Raw genomic sequence first — 16,438 nt, 5'->3', positions numbered from 1 at the left:
CAAAGCCCACAGTTAGCAGTAATTTATCACCAGTCAGTTAACATAAAGCTGATGCTCAGTATCTTTTCAATAATCTCAGGCCTCTCAGTACTTGTGGGGGTCCTCCAAGGGAAGGGAGTTTCATATGGCTGCCTAGCACTGTCTAGCATTCAAGCAGGCTTCTGAGATGCTATCAGGTTACTCTACTATCAACAATGAACATCATTTGACCAATCCTTGATAACTCAGGTAGGTTGTACAGCATATTTAATGGTAGTAACCATTCATAGAAACACATTTGCAGTTATTTACCTGTAAGAACCCCACCCCTCCCCCACCAAGTCCTGGGCACTGCCCAAGCGTCTTTTGCTCAAGGCTAGCTAGCACTCTACCACTTGGTACTGAGGAATTGAGCCCAGGACTCATGCATGCTAGGCAAGCACTCTACCACTAAGCCACATTCTCAGCTCCCATAAGAACTTCTTATGAGGGCTGGAAATATGGCCTAGTGGCAAGAGCGCTTGCCTCGTATACATGAAGCCCTGGGTTCGATTCCCCAGCACCATGTATATAGAAAACGGCCAGAAGTGGCGCTGTGGCTCAAGTGGCAGAGTGCTAGCCTTGAGCAAAAGGAAGCCAGGGATAGTGCTCAGGCCCTGAGTTCCAGGCCCAGGACTGGCCACAAAATAAAAAGAAGTTAAAAAAAAAAAAAAGAAAAAAAGAACTTCTTATGAACTGAGGTACTGAACAGTAGTAAACCTGGGACCATCTCTGTGCAGTCATGCTTTTCTTTATATAACAGAAGAGGAATCTGTTGGAACCAAATAGTTTTAGATGTAGATTTCAGATTCTTTAAAGCAGAGTTGGTAACAGCAAGCACTCCTTTTGTCATAGCAATATCAAGCCCATTATTTCGGACTTGTGTGCTAGGCTGGTGATTTTCTATGAAGCTCAGATAGCTACTCTCAAAAGTCAGGTACTTGGACATGACTTTCCTCGGGGAAAAGGCTACTTGCCAGAGCAGCACATTTTCATTCCAAGGGCAAGGAAGTACTTAGCTCTGGTTTCTGTCTACCTAGTTTGTCTTTTCCTGCCAGTTGTGCTTAGTCATTTGCAATGGAAAAATCTTGGACTAGATTTTCTGCTTCACTTTTCTGGGAGGTTAAGGGCATTAGAACAGGGACAAAAGTTTCATACTCTCAAGTTTCCTAATAAATAGTGGAGATGTTAAAAATAGCCTTTTTGCCATGCCACATTTCATTGTCTCTCTATTTAAGATTGTGCCAAAATAGAACTTGGTTGAATGTTGCTAACTATCAAGGAGGATGTTTTGGGACTCAAATTAGACCTAATTATTCTATTCAAAAAACGAATTCTACAATCAAGTAAACTATCCCCCATTGAAGAGTGAGTAAATACCCAACTTAAAAAAAAAACAATTTAAAAAGAATAGTTACCAAAACCTTTCAAACCTTATAGGTAAAATTAATGTCGTAAACTTTCAAAGTGACCTGTGAAAGTGCCCAGCCTGTAATTCTCCACCTTCTCCCACTGAGTTTCAGGCAAATTCTTCATGGCATAGTTCTCCTACATTAAGGGCATGGAATATTGATGGAAGATATCCTCACCCATGTTCCTTCCTGTGTTTTGTCTTTCATCACTGTAAATCAATATGAAAGTTCTCTGAAATACGTTTGAATTAAAAAACAATAACAAAACCCAGACCAAAAAGCAAGAGCAGCCTTTTTTTTTCTTCTTCCCTATTTATGGACCAGGAGCTTGTCCCTATATACAATGCTACGTCTAGAAAACACAAAGAGACTTAAACTAGGTAAAATTCTATCGTGATCATCGATGTTTTCACTAAAAAAAATAAAATAAAAAAATCAAATCTCTACTGTGGAGAATATTCACAGTAAAAAATGTGAGCAAAGTTAATTTTTATTAAATTCAAAGCACCGGTCCCCAGGGGGGAAGGAATAAAACCACACAAAACAAACAAACAAAACAAAATTTAGCCTATTGCTACAGATGGCCCCGGCAATATGCAAAACCTCCTTGGAGAGTCTGTGGCCCGACTAGGGTGTTCCACACAGGAACCTTCGCCACCTGCATAGGAGGCGCACATTCCCATCCAAGATGAAGGTACAATGGACTATTCATTTACAGACCTACATGAAACGGTTAAAATATGTACATGATTATTGCGAGGAGCTTGGTAAGAAATTAAGATGGTTGAATTCATGATCACGTCCATCATCATGACTAACCAGATCACAGGATTCCTCTTATTCATACCGAGTACAGGTAAACAGAAAATGAGTACATTTCCAATTTAAACCTAAACTCCTTTTGTTCACACACAGCAACTTACTTTTGGGATTTACATTCATTTGGGTCAGGTCTCTACAAAGTGAAATGGAAAGGTTTCCTGCTGTTAACAGCAGAGGATTGTGAAATGCAAATTTAAAAAAGGAGCAACTGGCTGTATACTCACCTGGTTAACTGTGAAGCTAACCTTTCTGATAGCATTCATACAAGTTACACTACATAAGAATTTCTGTGTGGTAGGTAAAACTGAGAGACTATTCTTTAGTCTGGAAAAGAAAGCAAAGGTGTGATGGAAACTGCCCTATGTTCAGAAACAACAACAACCAACAAAAACCCAAGCAGAACCCATGAATTCACAAGGCAAGGATCACATTGCCGGATGGGGGCTACACAAAGATGTATTTTACACTTAATGTGGTCGACTTTAACACATAGTTCTGTCAAAACCACAGAAGTCACCGACCATGGCGTCCTTGCGTCAGAAAAAAATTAGATACACGGGAAAGCTGTCATTGAGTTGGAACTGACAAAATCTTAGCTTCAGCATGGTCTGTCCATTCCCAAGCTCTGGTCTAAGGGAGGGTCCCATTTGGCAGTGGGGTTTGTGGAGCTAGGATAAGTGGGCTCTTGGTCCCCTATGTACTGGACCACATAAGTTCAATGTGGTGTTGTATTTACACATTAATCACAACAATCACTTTGGTTATTCTAAGGTGTCTGTGTTCTCAAAATGAGCACAGGATGTGGTCAGGCTCAATTTCTAGTTTCTATTATAGAATAGAATGGAAGGATATTTAGTTGAAACACATTTGGGCCTTGGCACTTTTTACTGATGTCATAGGACTTATTACATGGAGCGAGAAACCCATGACATTTGTATTGAGTATGATAATTTATACTATTATTAGAGGAAAGACGGCTTTTACTGCCTTTCATTCAGCCGAAGATGGTAATGGTGATATGAACGTATCCGTTTGAAAAGTCAACATGGCACTGAATAGGGGTATAAGTAATAGAAATTCTGGCCCAGATGTATGGTAGAGAATTACACATTTTCTTTCTTAAAAATTTACCCGTGTTGCTTTGTGGAATTATGTAGGGGAGAATAAATGATCAGCAGAGCAGTAATGTAAAGTATGAATAATAGGATTATTAGCAAAAGTTCCATAGTCACTGTGCTGAATAAAGATGCTGGAGGAGCAATAAGACAGTAACAGGCATATGTGTCACTATAATATCTGCTCAAATAGTCTTTGGAGAACAAATGTAAGCTGTATATTTAAAATAATGTAAGATACATCAAGATGCAATATGCACTTGGAAAATTAAGACTTTTTAGCAATTAATACATAGTTGGCATATTACAGATAAGTCTATATAGGACACAAGAAGCTACTGCTAGTAAGTTATTTTCTCCTTACCAGTGATATGTGAAAATCCTATCAATTATTCAGAGAATATTTTTTTTCAAATTATCCATGTTAAGCAAAAAATGCTATGTGGTAAAGAAACAAGTTCTTTTTGTCTTAATGTACAAGATATGAAAGAATCAAAGAATTCCCATCAGTTATATTTTTATTCTGTCATCCTAGAGAGAGAAATTTCCTCCAGTCAAACATTAATTTAGTGTTTAACTAATAAAGGTTTACTGTGGTAAACTGAAAATCTTCATGTGTAAGTATTTTGTCTAATGTTGGTATATGTGGCCCAGAGACTTTCTTCTCTCAGTTTGCTATAATGACAATTCATCTAATCCCCAAGCCCACTGTACAAAATAAAACATGTGGATGTCAGCCAAGCTAGTTGGGTGTTGTCCACTAAGAATTACCTGTCCCCAAAAGATAGATCAGAAAAAGAAATTCTGAATTGAGCCTAATCAAACTTGGAATTTGAGGTACTGATTTAAAAAATAAAATAAAATCAATTGAGCAAGCCACCAAACAAAACCAGACAGGAAATATTTTTACCTATAATGCCCCTTCCAAACTTGTTTCCAAGTGCCAAACACATTTTTTATTTGAAATGATAAAGACAGATGAAAATAAAAACTAAACCAACACACACAAAAAAACGTATCCCCTTTTAGGGCAATTGTATTTAGTGTTCCTTAGGGGCACATTTAAAGAAACCTCACATCAAATATGGTACACTCATACACACTGCTGGATTTTGGGTAGTTCTACTACCTGCTATGGGCTTGCTATAAAAGGACTAACCTGACACTTGAAAAACAAACAAACAAACCAATAAACCACAGACAGACACACAACAAAACCAAACATGTGTGCACTTAACTTCTTTCAAGAGAAGCAGCTGAACAAAATCTACATCTAGAAATGGATGAGAAAATGGCCCTGAAAACCTGCTATACCAAACACTTCTACAGACAAGGCAAGAATAAAAGCAAAAATCAACATTTGTTTTCCTGATTTCTTTAATATAGTCACCATATTACATGATATACTATTAGATTCCTTCTGAATATCTACTCTACAAACCTTTTGGTACACCAGTGGGAATCCTGGTTGAAAGAACGTTTGTTACCACCCAAGCCCTGGTAGTACTTTTAAGAACAGTAAACTAATTCATATGCTTGGACCATAATCAATGGGCAGTGGCATTCATAATCTAAAAATGGATTAATGCACACATTCAAATTACATTTTCAAATGAGAGTTCACACAAAGTCAATTTCTTTTCTCTAGTAGCTGTCACTCAAGAGGTGGGAAAAAAGGTTTCATTTCTTTGTTCTTTCATGTTTGTTTTCTTCTTGCTTGTGTGCTTCAATTTCTTCTGCATCTTTTCTTCCATTCATTTACATCCATTTTATAAGTTAAAAATTTTAATTTCAGGAAACCAAAGTCTGGTAAACATTGAAAATAGATCAGAGGACTCACAAACTCATCTCTGTATGATGTTAAATTAATGGCAAGTTGTTTTTTTTTTTGAAACAATAGAACAAAGCAAATCCAAAAATAAGCATATGCCAATGGCGCTGCTTATTTAAGCAACTGGCGTTCCTCGATGCTTTTGAGGCGTTTCTTCCGGGGCTGTACAAAGTCATCGTCTGAGTCATCGCTACATCTATTATCCTCTGATTCATTCTTGAATTCAAGTTTAGGAAATCTTTTTTCTGGATAAAGGTTCTTTAGAAGTTCTTCAAAATAACTTTCAAGTTTTATACCAGCATTGGCTACTTCTGAATCAGGCTGTTGGAGACAGACAGAAGTAGGAATTAAAAAAAAAACCTGAAGGCCCACATTTTAGACAGTTAATAAAAGCAATCATTTACATTTCGACTCGGGAGATGCCAGCTTAGGTAGGAAAGTCCATGAGATTCCAACCAACCAACCACCAAGAAGTCAGGAGTGCTAGCCTTGAACAAAAAAGCTCAGGGACAGCATCTAGGCCCTGAGTTCAAGCCCTAGGGCACATAGGCACGTGCGCACGTATGTACACGTACACACACGTACACACACACACACACACACTTCACTGTATTGTTCAAAAAGAGGTAGTAATGGATTGATTGGATTACTAAAGACAGATCAATAAAATGCCATAACCACAAAATCACAAAAGGGGTAGTTGTAGAACAAATGAAAGGAAATGTGTTGTAGAATGAGCAACACACTGACAATCCAGCACCAAGTCTTCAGTCTGACAGATGGAGATGAGAAAATTTTGAGAGAGAACTTCTGTACATAATATACTTAATATTTCAAGATAAATATCAACAGACTAAAGTCTTGAAATGCTATGGTTTAAGATATGAAGATAGGAATGACAATTCTTACACTTAGAATATTTCCTAAGTTGTCTCTATTAATTAGCTTTTTTGTGTGTGTATTTGCACTCAAAGTAAATAGGAATAAAGTCTTCCTAATAACCTCTTGTATACCCTGAAGACCTGAAACGGTGGGAATTTATTCTAGCATAGACATCTTGGTCTCTTTGTTGAAAAGGTGTTTGTTTTAAGATTACTTCTACACATTGTATTGCTTCCCCTGGCCCCTTACCTCATTGAATTCAGCACAGTTTTGAAAGATCAACCTGAAATCAGCTACAAAATCTTCAGGCTTTGTGTACATGTAATAATCCTCTTGGAGTCTTTTCTTGATAGTTGACAAGTCCATGGGATTTTTAATTATTCTGTAATAATCAGGCACCTTGCAAAATAAATGAGATAACACCAATAACTAACTGCTGCCTTGTCCTAAATACATTGTATAAAGAACATGACATGAAATTGGTTTCTATTGCTTTTCTTTTTATTTTGTCATTTTCAAGAAAGCTAATGGTAATATGCAGCAATTAAAAAAAAAATTTACAATGATCTATTTTCTACATATTGGCAAATGAGTTAAGTCAGTTTTACAGAAAACTTGTGACAATTATTTTCCTCACACATTCCCATAAATGTCCTATATAGTCCCTCAGCAGTAAATAAGAAATTATTAAATAAGAGTAAAACATCTAGTAGGATTTGACCTGTTTCTACTGTGCTCATTTTAAAACAATCTGCTTTGTTATTATAGAGGTGATGTACGGAGAGATTACAATCACTTGAGTCAGGTAATGAGTAAATTTCCTTTCATACAGTGTCTTTCCTCATTCTCTCCCAGTCCCCTCCCGTCTCCATCCACAAGATGTATAGTTCACTTTCATCAGTGTCCAGTGAGCTCCATGCTGCATTTTTTCACCCTTTCCTCCTTGAGTTCTATATGTTTCTTGCAAACTACTGAAGATGTACACTGGAATATACCATACACAAGGGAAAGACACAGAATCACCAAAAATGGAAAAAAATAAGAAAAAAAAAAGGTTTCCCTTGTTTCAGTATGCATATTGTTTTATGCATATGAAGAGGCCCGTAGACATTGCACCTTTGTGTTTCTCTCTTTTGATTTCACACTGTGTATCTAGAATTCAGCATAGTTCATCACATCCCAGTATACAGAAGATGCACCGCTGGTCTCTCTGAGCTTGTTGGGTGGAATACTCTGTAAATAACTGTTAAGTCCATTGGGTTATAGTGCCATTCAATTCAGATGCTTCTTTGCTTCTCTTCTGTTTGGTTGATTTGTCCTTTGATGAGAGTAGAGTGCTGGATCCTGTCTACATGCCTGTCAGGTGGATGAGATTCTCTCTCTTCAGATTGGAAGTGTTTTCTATTATTTTGTTGGATAGGTTTTCAATGCCTTTTAGTTTTGAATTCTCCCTCATCTATCCCAATTATGTGTAAGTTTGATCTTTTGGCTGAATCTTCCAATTCTTGGATTTCCGAGTGTTTTAGCCATGTCTTTTATTTATTTTTTTTTGTTGTTCTGATTTCTCTGTTTTATCCTCAACTCCTGATACCCTATTTTTTGTTTCACTTATTCTAATGCTTATGGGTTATGCAGTAAGGAAACTGAACCTTTCATGCTTCCACGCTCTTTGTTGAAGTCAGTTCTCAGGGTGTTAATTTCTTCTTTTAATGAGGTGTGTAGTGTTTCTATCTTTGCAAATCTTTTTGAACGACCTGTATAGTCTTTGTCATTTCCTCCATGCACTCTTCTTTTGGATATCCCCTTTTATTTCTTGTGTAGCACATAATGGGAATCGGCCACTGGGTCTAAGCCCAGGCCAGGACATCAGACCACCCTGCACAGAGCATAGCCCTCACAACTGACCCCAGGACACATTATACTATTTGTACCACCCAGAGCCAAAAGTTGCTAGAATGTCTGATAGAGAACCATCCAGCGAATCCACCACTGAACTTAATACACCCCTCTCCACCTTCAAAGAACTTAATACACAATCTGAATGACGCCAACAATCCCTAAATGCATAATTCACAATGAATGATTACAAAATTCATGGAAAATGAGGACGACAAATCAAATCTAAAAGCCAACAACAATCCAGGGAAGGACCCTAGGGAGAAGGGCTGCTTCCCACTATGCGTTAAAGAGCAGTTGTCCCAGTCTAAGTCCCCACTCAAGTCCTGGGCTGGCATCTTCTTCCCACAGGGTGAGGGCTGTGTTTAGGTCTCTGGGACAGGTGAGAGTCTTGAGGAGGTGGGGTCCTGCAGGAAAAAATCATCCCCACTCCAGTCCTGGCCTAGCAGCCACTAGAGTCCTGGTTGTAGTTTTCTTGGGGTGAAGTGTGCCATTAGGATCCTAACTGATAAGAGAGAGCTAGAGTGATTCCCTATTGCTCCACCACCATCTTCTGGGCTTCCCACTTCTCTGGGTTAAAATTGAAAATGCTGGGGGAGAGGGGAAGAAAGAGAGGGAGGGGAAATGAGGGAAGAGGTTAACAAATAGTACAAGAAATGTACCCATGGCCTAATGTATGAAACTGAAAAAATTTAAAATGCTGAACTGGCAGCGCTTTGCTTCATTTGCCCTGCTTCTTTTGGGTATAAAAGACCCCTTTCCATGGAAGCATTTCTTTCCATTTATGGGCTGGGATGTAGCCAGTAGCAGATCATGTGTCAAATTTTATTACCCTCTCCCTCCTAAAAGAGGTTTATTATTTTTTTCATCTTTGATCATCAGTTCTCAAAAGAAAGAAGTTGACTATTCTGTAGCTTTCTGGCCATTAATGGTGACTTTTAAACAGATTTATTAGTGTATGTTAACTGTAGGAAATAATTTTGCTGTGATATTTTCATACATGCAAAAGTTGATATACACAAAATATATTTACTAGTTTCTTCCTAGCATTGCATTAATTTTTAAAAATGTATCAAACTGTCAAGAATTCATTCAATTTAAAAAGGTATTTCAGACATTCATAGAAGAGTCTATTTTCAGTGGTAGAGCCCTCCTAACACTTTATACATCAAAGTCACATCAAAGTTTCAGTCTGAATGTGTTTGAAGCCAACAGTTGATCCACACCTATACCTTCCTCAGCTTTTCTCTACTATTAAAACTTAAAATCCTTTTAAGTCTAGACCTATAGATCAAGTAAGTACAAAATGACAGTAACACTTACAGTCAGAGGAACAGGGTCTTGAAAAGCCAGGCTCATTTCGTGGCAGTAAAGAAACAAAAGTAGGCGTTCACACTTCTAAGCAAAAATAAAAACATAACACATCAATGAAACGACAGCTTATTTTCAAGAAGAATTTTATAGGTCTCAAAGTGACAGTAAGAATTAAAGCTAGATTAATACAGGAGAAATACTGAATCCTGGTGCTTTATGCTCCTATAGTCATGAACTATAGTGCTTGACGATTTAGTACGTATATGGCATTTGAGAGTCTTTGCAGTTAAATGAACAAAGACCTTTGGTCTTTGTAATGATTGCTCACTTTACTTTGTGTGTGGTGAATAATGGTTAATATAGGAAGACCAGAAGTTTTAATGAAGAGATCCAGAGGTGGGACTATTTCCTCCTGGTGTCAGGTCCTAGGGTTCCACGCTTCGAGTTCTTTCCTGTTCTCCTTATACGCTCTCTTTTCCCAGTCAACACTCTGGTATTGTATCCGCAGTGTTTGTGCCTCCTGGTGTGCAACAATTCTAACACTGTTCTCTTTATACTTTAGCAGAGGGGCTTCAAAGTGTTGTAGTAGTAGTAGTAGTGTTAAATATTAAAAGCTGTTACATATTAGCTAGCTTTGAGGAATAACCTGGAATCATGTGATGAAAGAATGGAATTGACAAAAGCTCATCTCATTCTCTATTCTCAACAGATTCTGAGGAAGAAAAACTTAGGTAATAAGGATACAGTCTGTCCTACTCAGGTTGAGTATTTTTAAACATTTATAAAATAAATAAAATATAAATATATAAAATATGGTACTGACTTTTTAAAATTAAAAAGTTTGTGCTTAGTCACTTGAAATTTCTCTTCTTTTATTAAAAAATCATAAAGGAAAAAGCAGTCAATATAAAATGAATGCATGTTAAGATAAATTCTGTGTGACATGCTAGGATGGAAATGCTCGAGACTTACCCTTTTGTCTATTGGTGATAACTTCACAAGGCTTTCAGATTTCCTTTTTTCTGAGTTATGACTAGGAGCGTCACAATCATATTCAACTTCAGGTTTTGATAAATCTCGGCAAAAAGTACAAATCCATTCTCCACTGTTGGGATAATATAATTTTGAGTTTTTCTTTCTTTCTATCTTTTCCCAAGATACCCAGGCTGTCCTTGAACTCAAGACCCACTTATTGGGCTGGGAATGTGGCTTAGTGGTAGAGTACTTGTCTAGCATGCATGAAGCCCTGGGTTTGATTCCACAATACAACATAAATGGAAAAAGTTAGAAGTGGCGCTGTGGCTCAAGTGGTAGAGTGCTAGCCTCGAGAAGCTCAGGGACAGGGCCCTGGCCCTGAGTTCAAGTCCCAGGACTGACAAAAAAAAAAAAAAAGACCCTCCTGTCCTGCTTCAGCTTCCCAAGGGCTGGGATTATAGACTATGCCACCATATCTGGCTCTACTACACATTTCTAAAGCATGTCTCTCTCTCACTGCTTCCCTTTCTCATCTCCCCCAAGCCATCTTTGCTTTACTGAGCATGAATTTTAATCACAAGAGTAGTTATGACATACCTAACCTAGTAGATACAGAGCATCTGGCTCAGAGAGGAAATAGTAGAAACTTAATGCACAGGCCTAAGTGTATGTTAATAGTAAAGTCTAATGAAAGGCAAGAATGGGCTGGGAATATGGCCTAGTGGTAGAGTGCTTGCCTAGCATGCATGAAGCCCTGGGTTCGATTCCTCAGCACCACATATACAGAAGAAGCTGGAAGTGGCACTGTGGCATGCTGGCCTTGAGCAAAAAGAAGCTCAGGGACAGTGCTTAGGCTCAGAGTTCAAGTTCCAGGACAGGCAAAAAAAAAAAAAAAAAAAGTATAACTGTGAGATTTATCTGTATGTGAGGCAGATTTTCCCCCAAAGCCTTCAGGAAAAAGAAAACTACTAGTAATATTCTCAGAACTATAAGCTTGAAATTAATTAAATTTAAGGAACTATAGCCTTGAAAGAACTGAGAGATTAACCCAGTATCTCGTCATCATCATCATCATCAACTTATTGAGACATCTGTGACTAATAAAGCCCAGCGCCTGGGAAGTAAGATATACTCACTGTGGGCTGGGCATTAGTGGTGGCTTATTCTTGTAATCTTAGCTACTCAGGAGACTGAGATCCCAGGAATGATGTTTAATGCTAGCTAGGGCAGAGAAATTCAATTAACCAGCAAAAAGCCAGAACTGGTGGTATGACTTAAGTTTTTTGCTTGAGCAGGTGCCCAAGACTCTTTAAGGTCAAGCCCTAGTATCGGCACACTTACACAAAATGTCTTCGCTTGTGTAGAAAATATGCCCGATCAGCATTGTTCTTCATGGTAACTCCTGTACTAACTTGACTACTTATTTATGAGTGATGAAACGGTTTCACTATGTAGCGCATGTGGGACTAAACCTTCTTAATGGATGCGTTTAACCAAAAACTGTGAGAAATAGTGCAGTGTGAACCACCACGCCGGGCAGGTTTTCAATTTTAAATGCTTTAGTTCCCTAGTGCTGGGATTATGGGTGTGTACTGCCATGCCTAGGTCTGTTATTTTTGTGCCAGTACCTGTATTTGAACTCATGGACTATGTGCTATCCTTTAGCTTTTTTGCTCAAGACTGGTGGAAGTTTGGTATACCTAGCTTTTATTTATTTCTTAATTGTCATGGCTGACTAGGGTATATATGTATATATATATGTGTGTGTGTGTGTGTGTATGTGTATGTATGTGTGTGTGTGTGTATGAAGAACAAGGAAAAGGAGGTATAGAAAATTATATTAGAAATGTTAGTGTATGTATTTCTGCCGAGTCCAATTTAAATCTCTACAAAGATTTTATGTAATGAAGATCACCACAAGCAGTGCCATTATTTAAGAATATTCTTTATAGCACTAAGGATGGAATGCCATGCCATGTCTATTCTAGCCAGGCACTCTATCACTGAGCCACACTGAAAGAGTAGTGGGGGAAGAGAAACACTATCTTACCTTGGAAAATTTGCCAAGGTGGGCACATGGCAGGAGAGATGGAAGACTTTGGGGCACTTTTCACAACATAGAAGCTCTCCTCCATTCTGACACACCGCACACCAGTCCTCATTGGGGTCATCGTCCTTCCTCGTCTCCGCAACATGAAGGGGCGACTTCTGGGGGGCGTCCAGCCACTGGGCCTTTCCATTGGAGGAATTTTCCTGGAGCCCAGGCTGATCTCCTGTGCTGTCAGGGGCATCGGATCTCAGCACAGGTTCCTCAGAAGAAGAACCTTGGCTACTATTTAAGAGCAAGGAAGTAAGTATGCTTCTGGGATAGTTGGTCTGCAATAAGAGAGAGAACAGTGCCTGTGTTCAGGAAGGATCCTACTGTTCACAGCTGGCCCCTGTCCACAGTCCTCTCATCTACAGCTTCCCACACAGATTGGATCACAGGTATATGCCATCAGCACACGTGGCTTATTGAATGATATGGAGGGAGGTATCACTAACATTTTGCCCAGGCTGGCCTTGAACTGTGATCCTCCCAACTGATGTCTACCTCCTGAGTAGCTGGGATTAGAGGTATGAGCCACTATGCTGGGTGGACTTTCAGTTTTAAATGCCACATATATAATTTTCTTCCTATGGAAGATCGTGGAAGTAGGACCTGACATACTGACTCCAAACAATCCTCCTTTACACCACCACATAATAAATTTTGTATTAAGGATTTATTATTTTTTTAGTTTGTAGGAACCATTGTAACTGTTTAATGGTTAGCATCTACTTATTAGTGTATGTCTGTACTAAATATTGTTGTTTTTGAAAAATCTTTGTTTCATAGGGAAACGGTTCCAGTTTACTTCCCACATTTTTGAAAATGTGTAGTAAGCTTATATCCTAACTGTATTGCTTACGTCTATCTGCATTCAGATATTTGTTTCACCATAGACTGTAAACAGTTTACTTTAGAACCATAAAATATATTGTAACCACACTTCCTCTATAGGACAATCTTTTGTTTTTACTGATCACACTTACATACTCATCTCTATGACACTCTCCTCAGTGCAATGGGATGGTTTTTTGGGGGTGTACTATATGTAGTTGGCCTCGAACTCAGGGCCTAGTGCTCTCACTTGGCTTTTCCACACAAGGTGGCCCTCTACCACCTGAGCCACCCCTTCACTTCTAGCTTTTTGCTGGTTAATTAGAGACAAGAGTCTGTCTCATTTGTCTGCTTGGGCGTTCCCCCCCCCCCCCAACCAATCCTGAGGCTTGAAACTCAGCCTGGGAGCAGTCCCTGAGCCCTTTAGCTCAAGGCTAGAGCTCTGCCACTTGAGCCACAGTGCCACTTCCAGTTTGCTGGTAGTTAATTGGACATAAGAGTCTCATAGACTCCTAGGGTAGGCTGCCGAGTATCTAAGATTATAGGTGCGAGCCACTTATATCTGGCTATGAGATGGTTTTAAATACTGTACAAACACTGATCTCCCCTTGTGTAGTTTTCTGTCCTTCTGTTCTTGTACTAGACCGGTTACAGTAGGGAATACTTTTGTCTTTCCTCCTAAGAAGAGTATTACAAGCAACAATGTAATTACATTTTGAGGTCTAGATTCTTCATCTGATTCTTGTTTCACTATAACAACAGGGAAATCATAATTTTCGGGTGGTCCACTGTTTTCTTGTTTTATTCGAATTGGCTCCAACATGACCACTGGGACTTTGTGAGTAGAATCTGCTCCCGCTGGTTTGCTGGAAGAGCCAGAGCTATAAGCGTAAAAGGGAGAGAGAGAAAGAGAGAGTGCGCAGGACACCATGAAAAATCTAAAAATGTTACATTATGAACCTCACATTAAGTACAATAATAGCACTCTGGAATAATGTTTTATCTTCACAACAGTAACTATTATATTAGCAAGAAATGATGCATAACTGAAATTCCAACTGTTCAATTGCTATATGTACACATTCTATTTATGATAAAAATGCTTTATAAACCAACCTGTCTAAACAGTTACATTATATACCTGAAAAGATAAAATCTGAATTAAAATAATTCAGAGGCTCTATAATTTAATTGGATAATTAAACTTACTTAAAAATAGCATTCTTTAAAAGGCTCTAATAGTTTCCTCTATAGTAAGTAACAAAGAGAACTTTATGTTTTCATGAACAGCTTGTTAATGCATGAAAACTAGGACACATCACTTCTGGTGTTCTGTCTGATACTTAAAGAAAGTGGGGGAAAATATTACACAGCTACTGTGTTCTATAGGACTACAGGAAATGTTTCTCCTCAGAAAACATTGCCTTCTTTGAGTAAGGAAGTCAAAAGCAGGAGCAATTTAAATAGTAATAAAGGGAAGTGCAAAGCAGTAACTTAAAATAGAATCTCAATTGTAAATTTCTATTAGAGTAGAACACTGAGATTCTTACAAAACAATTGTTTTCCCTAAACTTGTTCCTATAATAATGCTGTGATTCGACTTAGTTTTTCCTGTTTCCTTAGTTGTTCCTTTCTGTATCAAGTACTATTTATTTTCAACTTGTAGACAAATATTTTTAATCTCTAAAAATAAGGTACCTAAATCTCTTTACTAATTTAGTAAATACATAGCAAGCAGAGACCAGAGAATTCTAATTAGAGCCTTTATGTACGGCTGCTCTTGGTCTCCCTGGGTTCCCCATCTGTGGGTTCAACCAGCGGTGAATGGAAACCAGTCTGGAGAAAAACACATCTGTACAAAATGCAGACCTTTTAGGGGTCACTGGTTATTCCCTAACCAACATGGTTATAACAACTATTCATATAGCACTTACATTCTATTAGGTTACATCTAGTTGAAGTTAAAGTGCATATTAAAAAGGAAGCATACAGGACAAGATGTGAAGGCTATATGCAAATAATACACCATATTTAAGAATGTTAATATCCTCAAGAGGGTCAAGGAACTTAATTCCCCATGGGTACTAAGGGTCAGTTGCTTTAGAATACTTTTAAGTCTGCTTACCTTCCTCGACTCCCAACGCTGGAGGCACTAGGTGAACGTATTGGGGGGTGAACGCTAGTCATAGTAACAGGTCCTGAGGAAATCATACATATTGATAAGTGAATGAATTGCTGTGGATTCAAAATCATTTCTACTGAAAGAACTCACTTATTAGTACTATGCTGAAATTGAAAACACACAATAAAATTTGATAAAACGGGGCTGGGAATGTGGCTTGGTGGTAGAGTGCTTGCCTAGCATGCATAAAGTCCTGGGATTGATTCCTCAGTATCACATGAACAGAAAAAGCCAGAAGTGGTGCTGTGGCACTGTGGAATGCTAGCCTGGAGTAAAAGAAGCTCAAGTACAGTGCCCAGGCCCTGAGTTCAAGCCCCAGGACTGGCAAAATAAAATCAAATAAAATAACTCATAAAATGGTGAGTAATTCCAGAGTTCAAGGAAAGTCTGTTATTGGCTTGTTAGACTAGCAAGTTTCTGATCTCAGCCCTACCTACTGACTTTGGGTGGGAGAACCCTTTGGTGTGGAGACCGTCATTCAGTAGAGAATGGATTAGCAGCACTGGCCTGTACGAGTTGCCAGAGCATATCTTTAAAGTATAACAATCAAACAGTATCTCCAAAATAGGCACTGGTGGCTCACCCCTGTAATTCCAGCTACTCAGAAGGCTGAGATCTGAAGACCACAGCTGGAAGCCAGTCCAGGAAGGGAAATCAGTGAGACCTCTATCTTCAATTAACAACCAAAAAAGACAGAAGTAGAGTTGTGGCTCAGTGGTAGAGGACTAGCTCTAAGCTTTAAAAAACCTCAGGGATAGTGCCCAGGCCCTGAGTTCAAGCCCTAGGACTGGCAAAAACATAAAACAGAAACAAAAAACAAAAACATCCAAGTCTTCCCTGTAGAGTAACCAAGTATGATCTCAGCAAGGACTCTACGTGACAGCAGAGCCACGGAAGACAACAAAGTGGTAGGGGTTGATAATAAAATAAGTTCAGGGAGGAAAACAAGTATCAAATCAAAACAAGACCAACCTGTGAAATATAATGAAAGTCAGACAGTGGCAAAATACGAGATGTTCTTGACCACTGCCATGAAAACAACGGTTAACTTCTGGTGGCAGTATAGAT

General features: G+C 38.6%; 1 protein-coding gene across 5 annotated transcripts in view; it reads right to left on the bottom strand.

Annotated features, from left to right (window-relative positions):
* Positions 1-4,276: 4,276 nt before the first annotated feature.
* Trim24 (tripartite motif containing 24) overlaps positions 4,277-16,438 on the bottom strand; it is an 86,805-nt gene continuing 74,643 nt past the window's right edge. For all 5 annotated transcript variants that reach the window (XM_048340288.1, XM_048340289.1, XM_048340290.1 and 2 more), the window contains 7 exons: positions 15,314-15,386; positions 13,901-14,069; positions 12,316-12,641; positions 10,263-10,395; positions 9,300-9,374; positions 6,330-6,479; positions 4,277-5,519 (listed from right to left, as the gene is read on the bottom strand). In XM_048340288.1, coding sequence (XP_048196245.1) covers positions 5,310-5,519; positions 6,330-6,479; positions 9,300-9,374; positions 10,263-10,395; positions 12,316-12,641; positions 13,901-14,069; positions 15,314-15,386 — 1,136 coding nt within the window. In that variant the 3' untranslated portion in view covers positions 4,277-5,309. The remainder of the gene's footprint in view (positions 5,520-6,329; positions 6,480-9,299; positions 9,375-10,262; positions 10,396-12,315; positions 12,642-13,900; positions 14,070-15,313; positions 15,387-16,438) is intronic.

The sequence above is a fragment of the Perognathus longimembris genome, chromosome 2 (genome assembly GCF_023159225.1).
Source record: "Perognathus longimembris pacificus isolate PPM17 chromosome 2, ASM2315922v1, whole genome shotgun sequence".
Taxonomy (NCBI): domain Eukaryota; kingdom Metazoa; phylum Chordata; class Mammalia; order Rodentia; family Heteromyidae; genus Perognathus; species Perognathus longimembris.
Note: the sequence above shows the minus strand (reverse complement) of the source record. Positions and strands in the feature narration are given on the sequence as shown.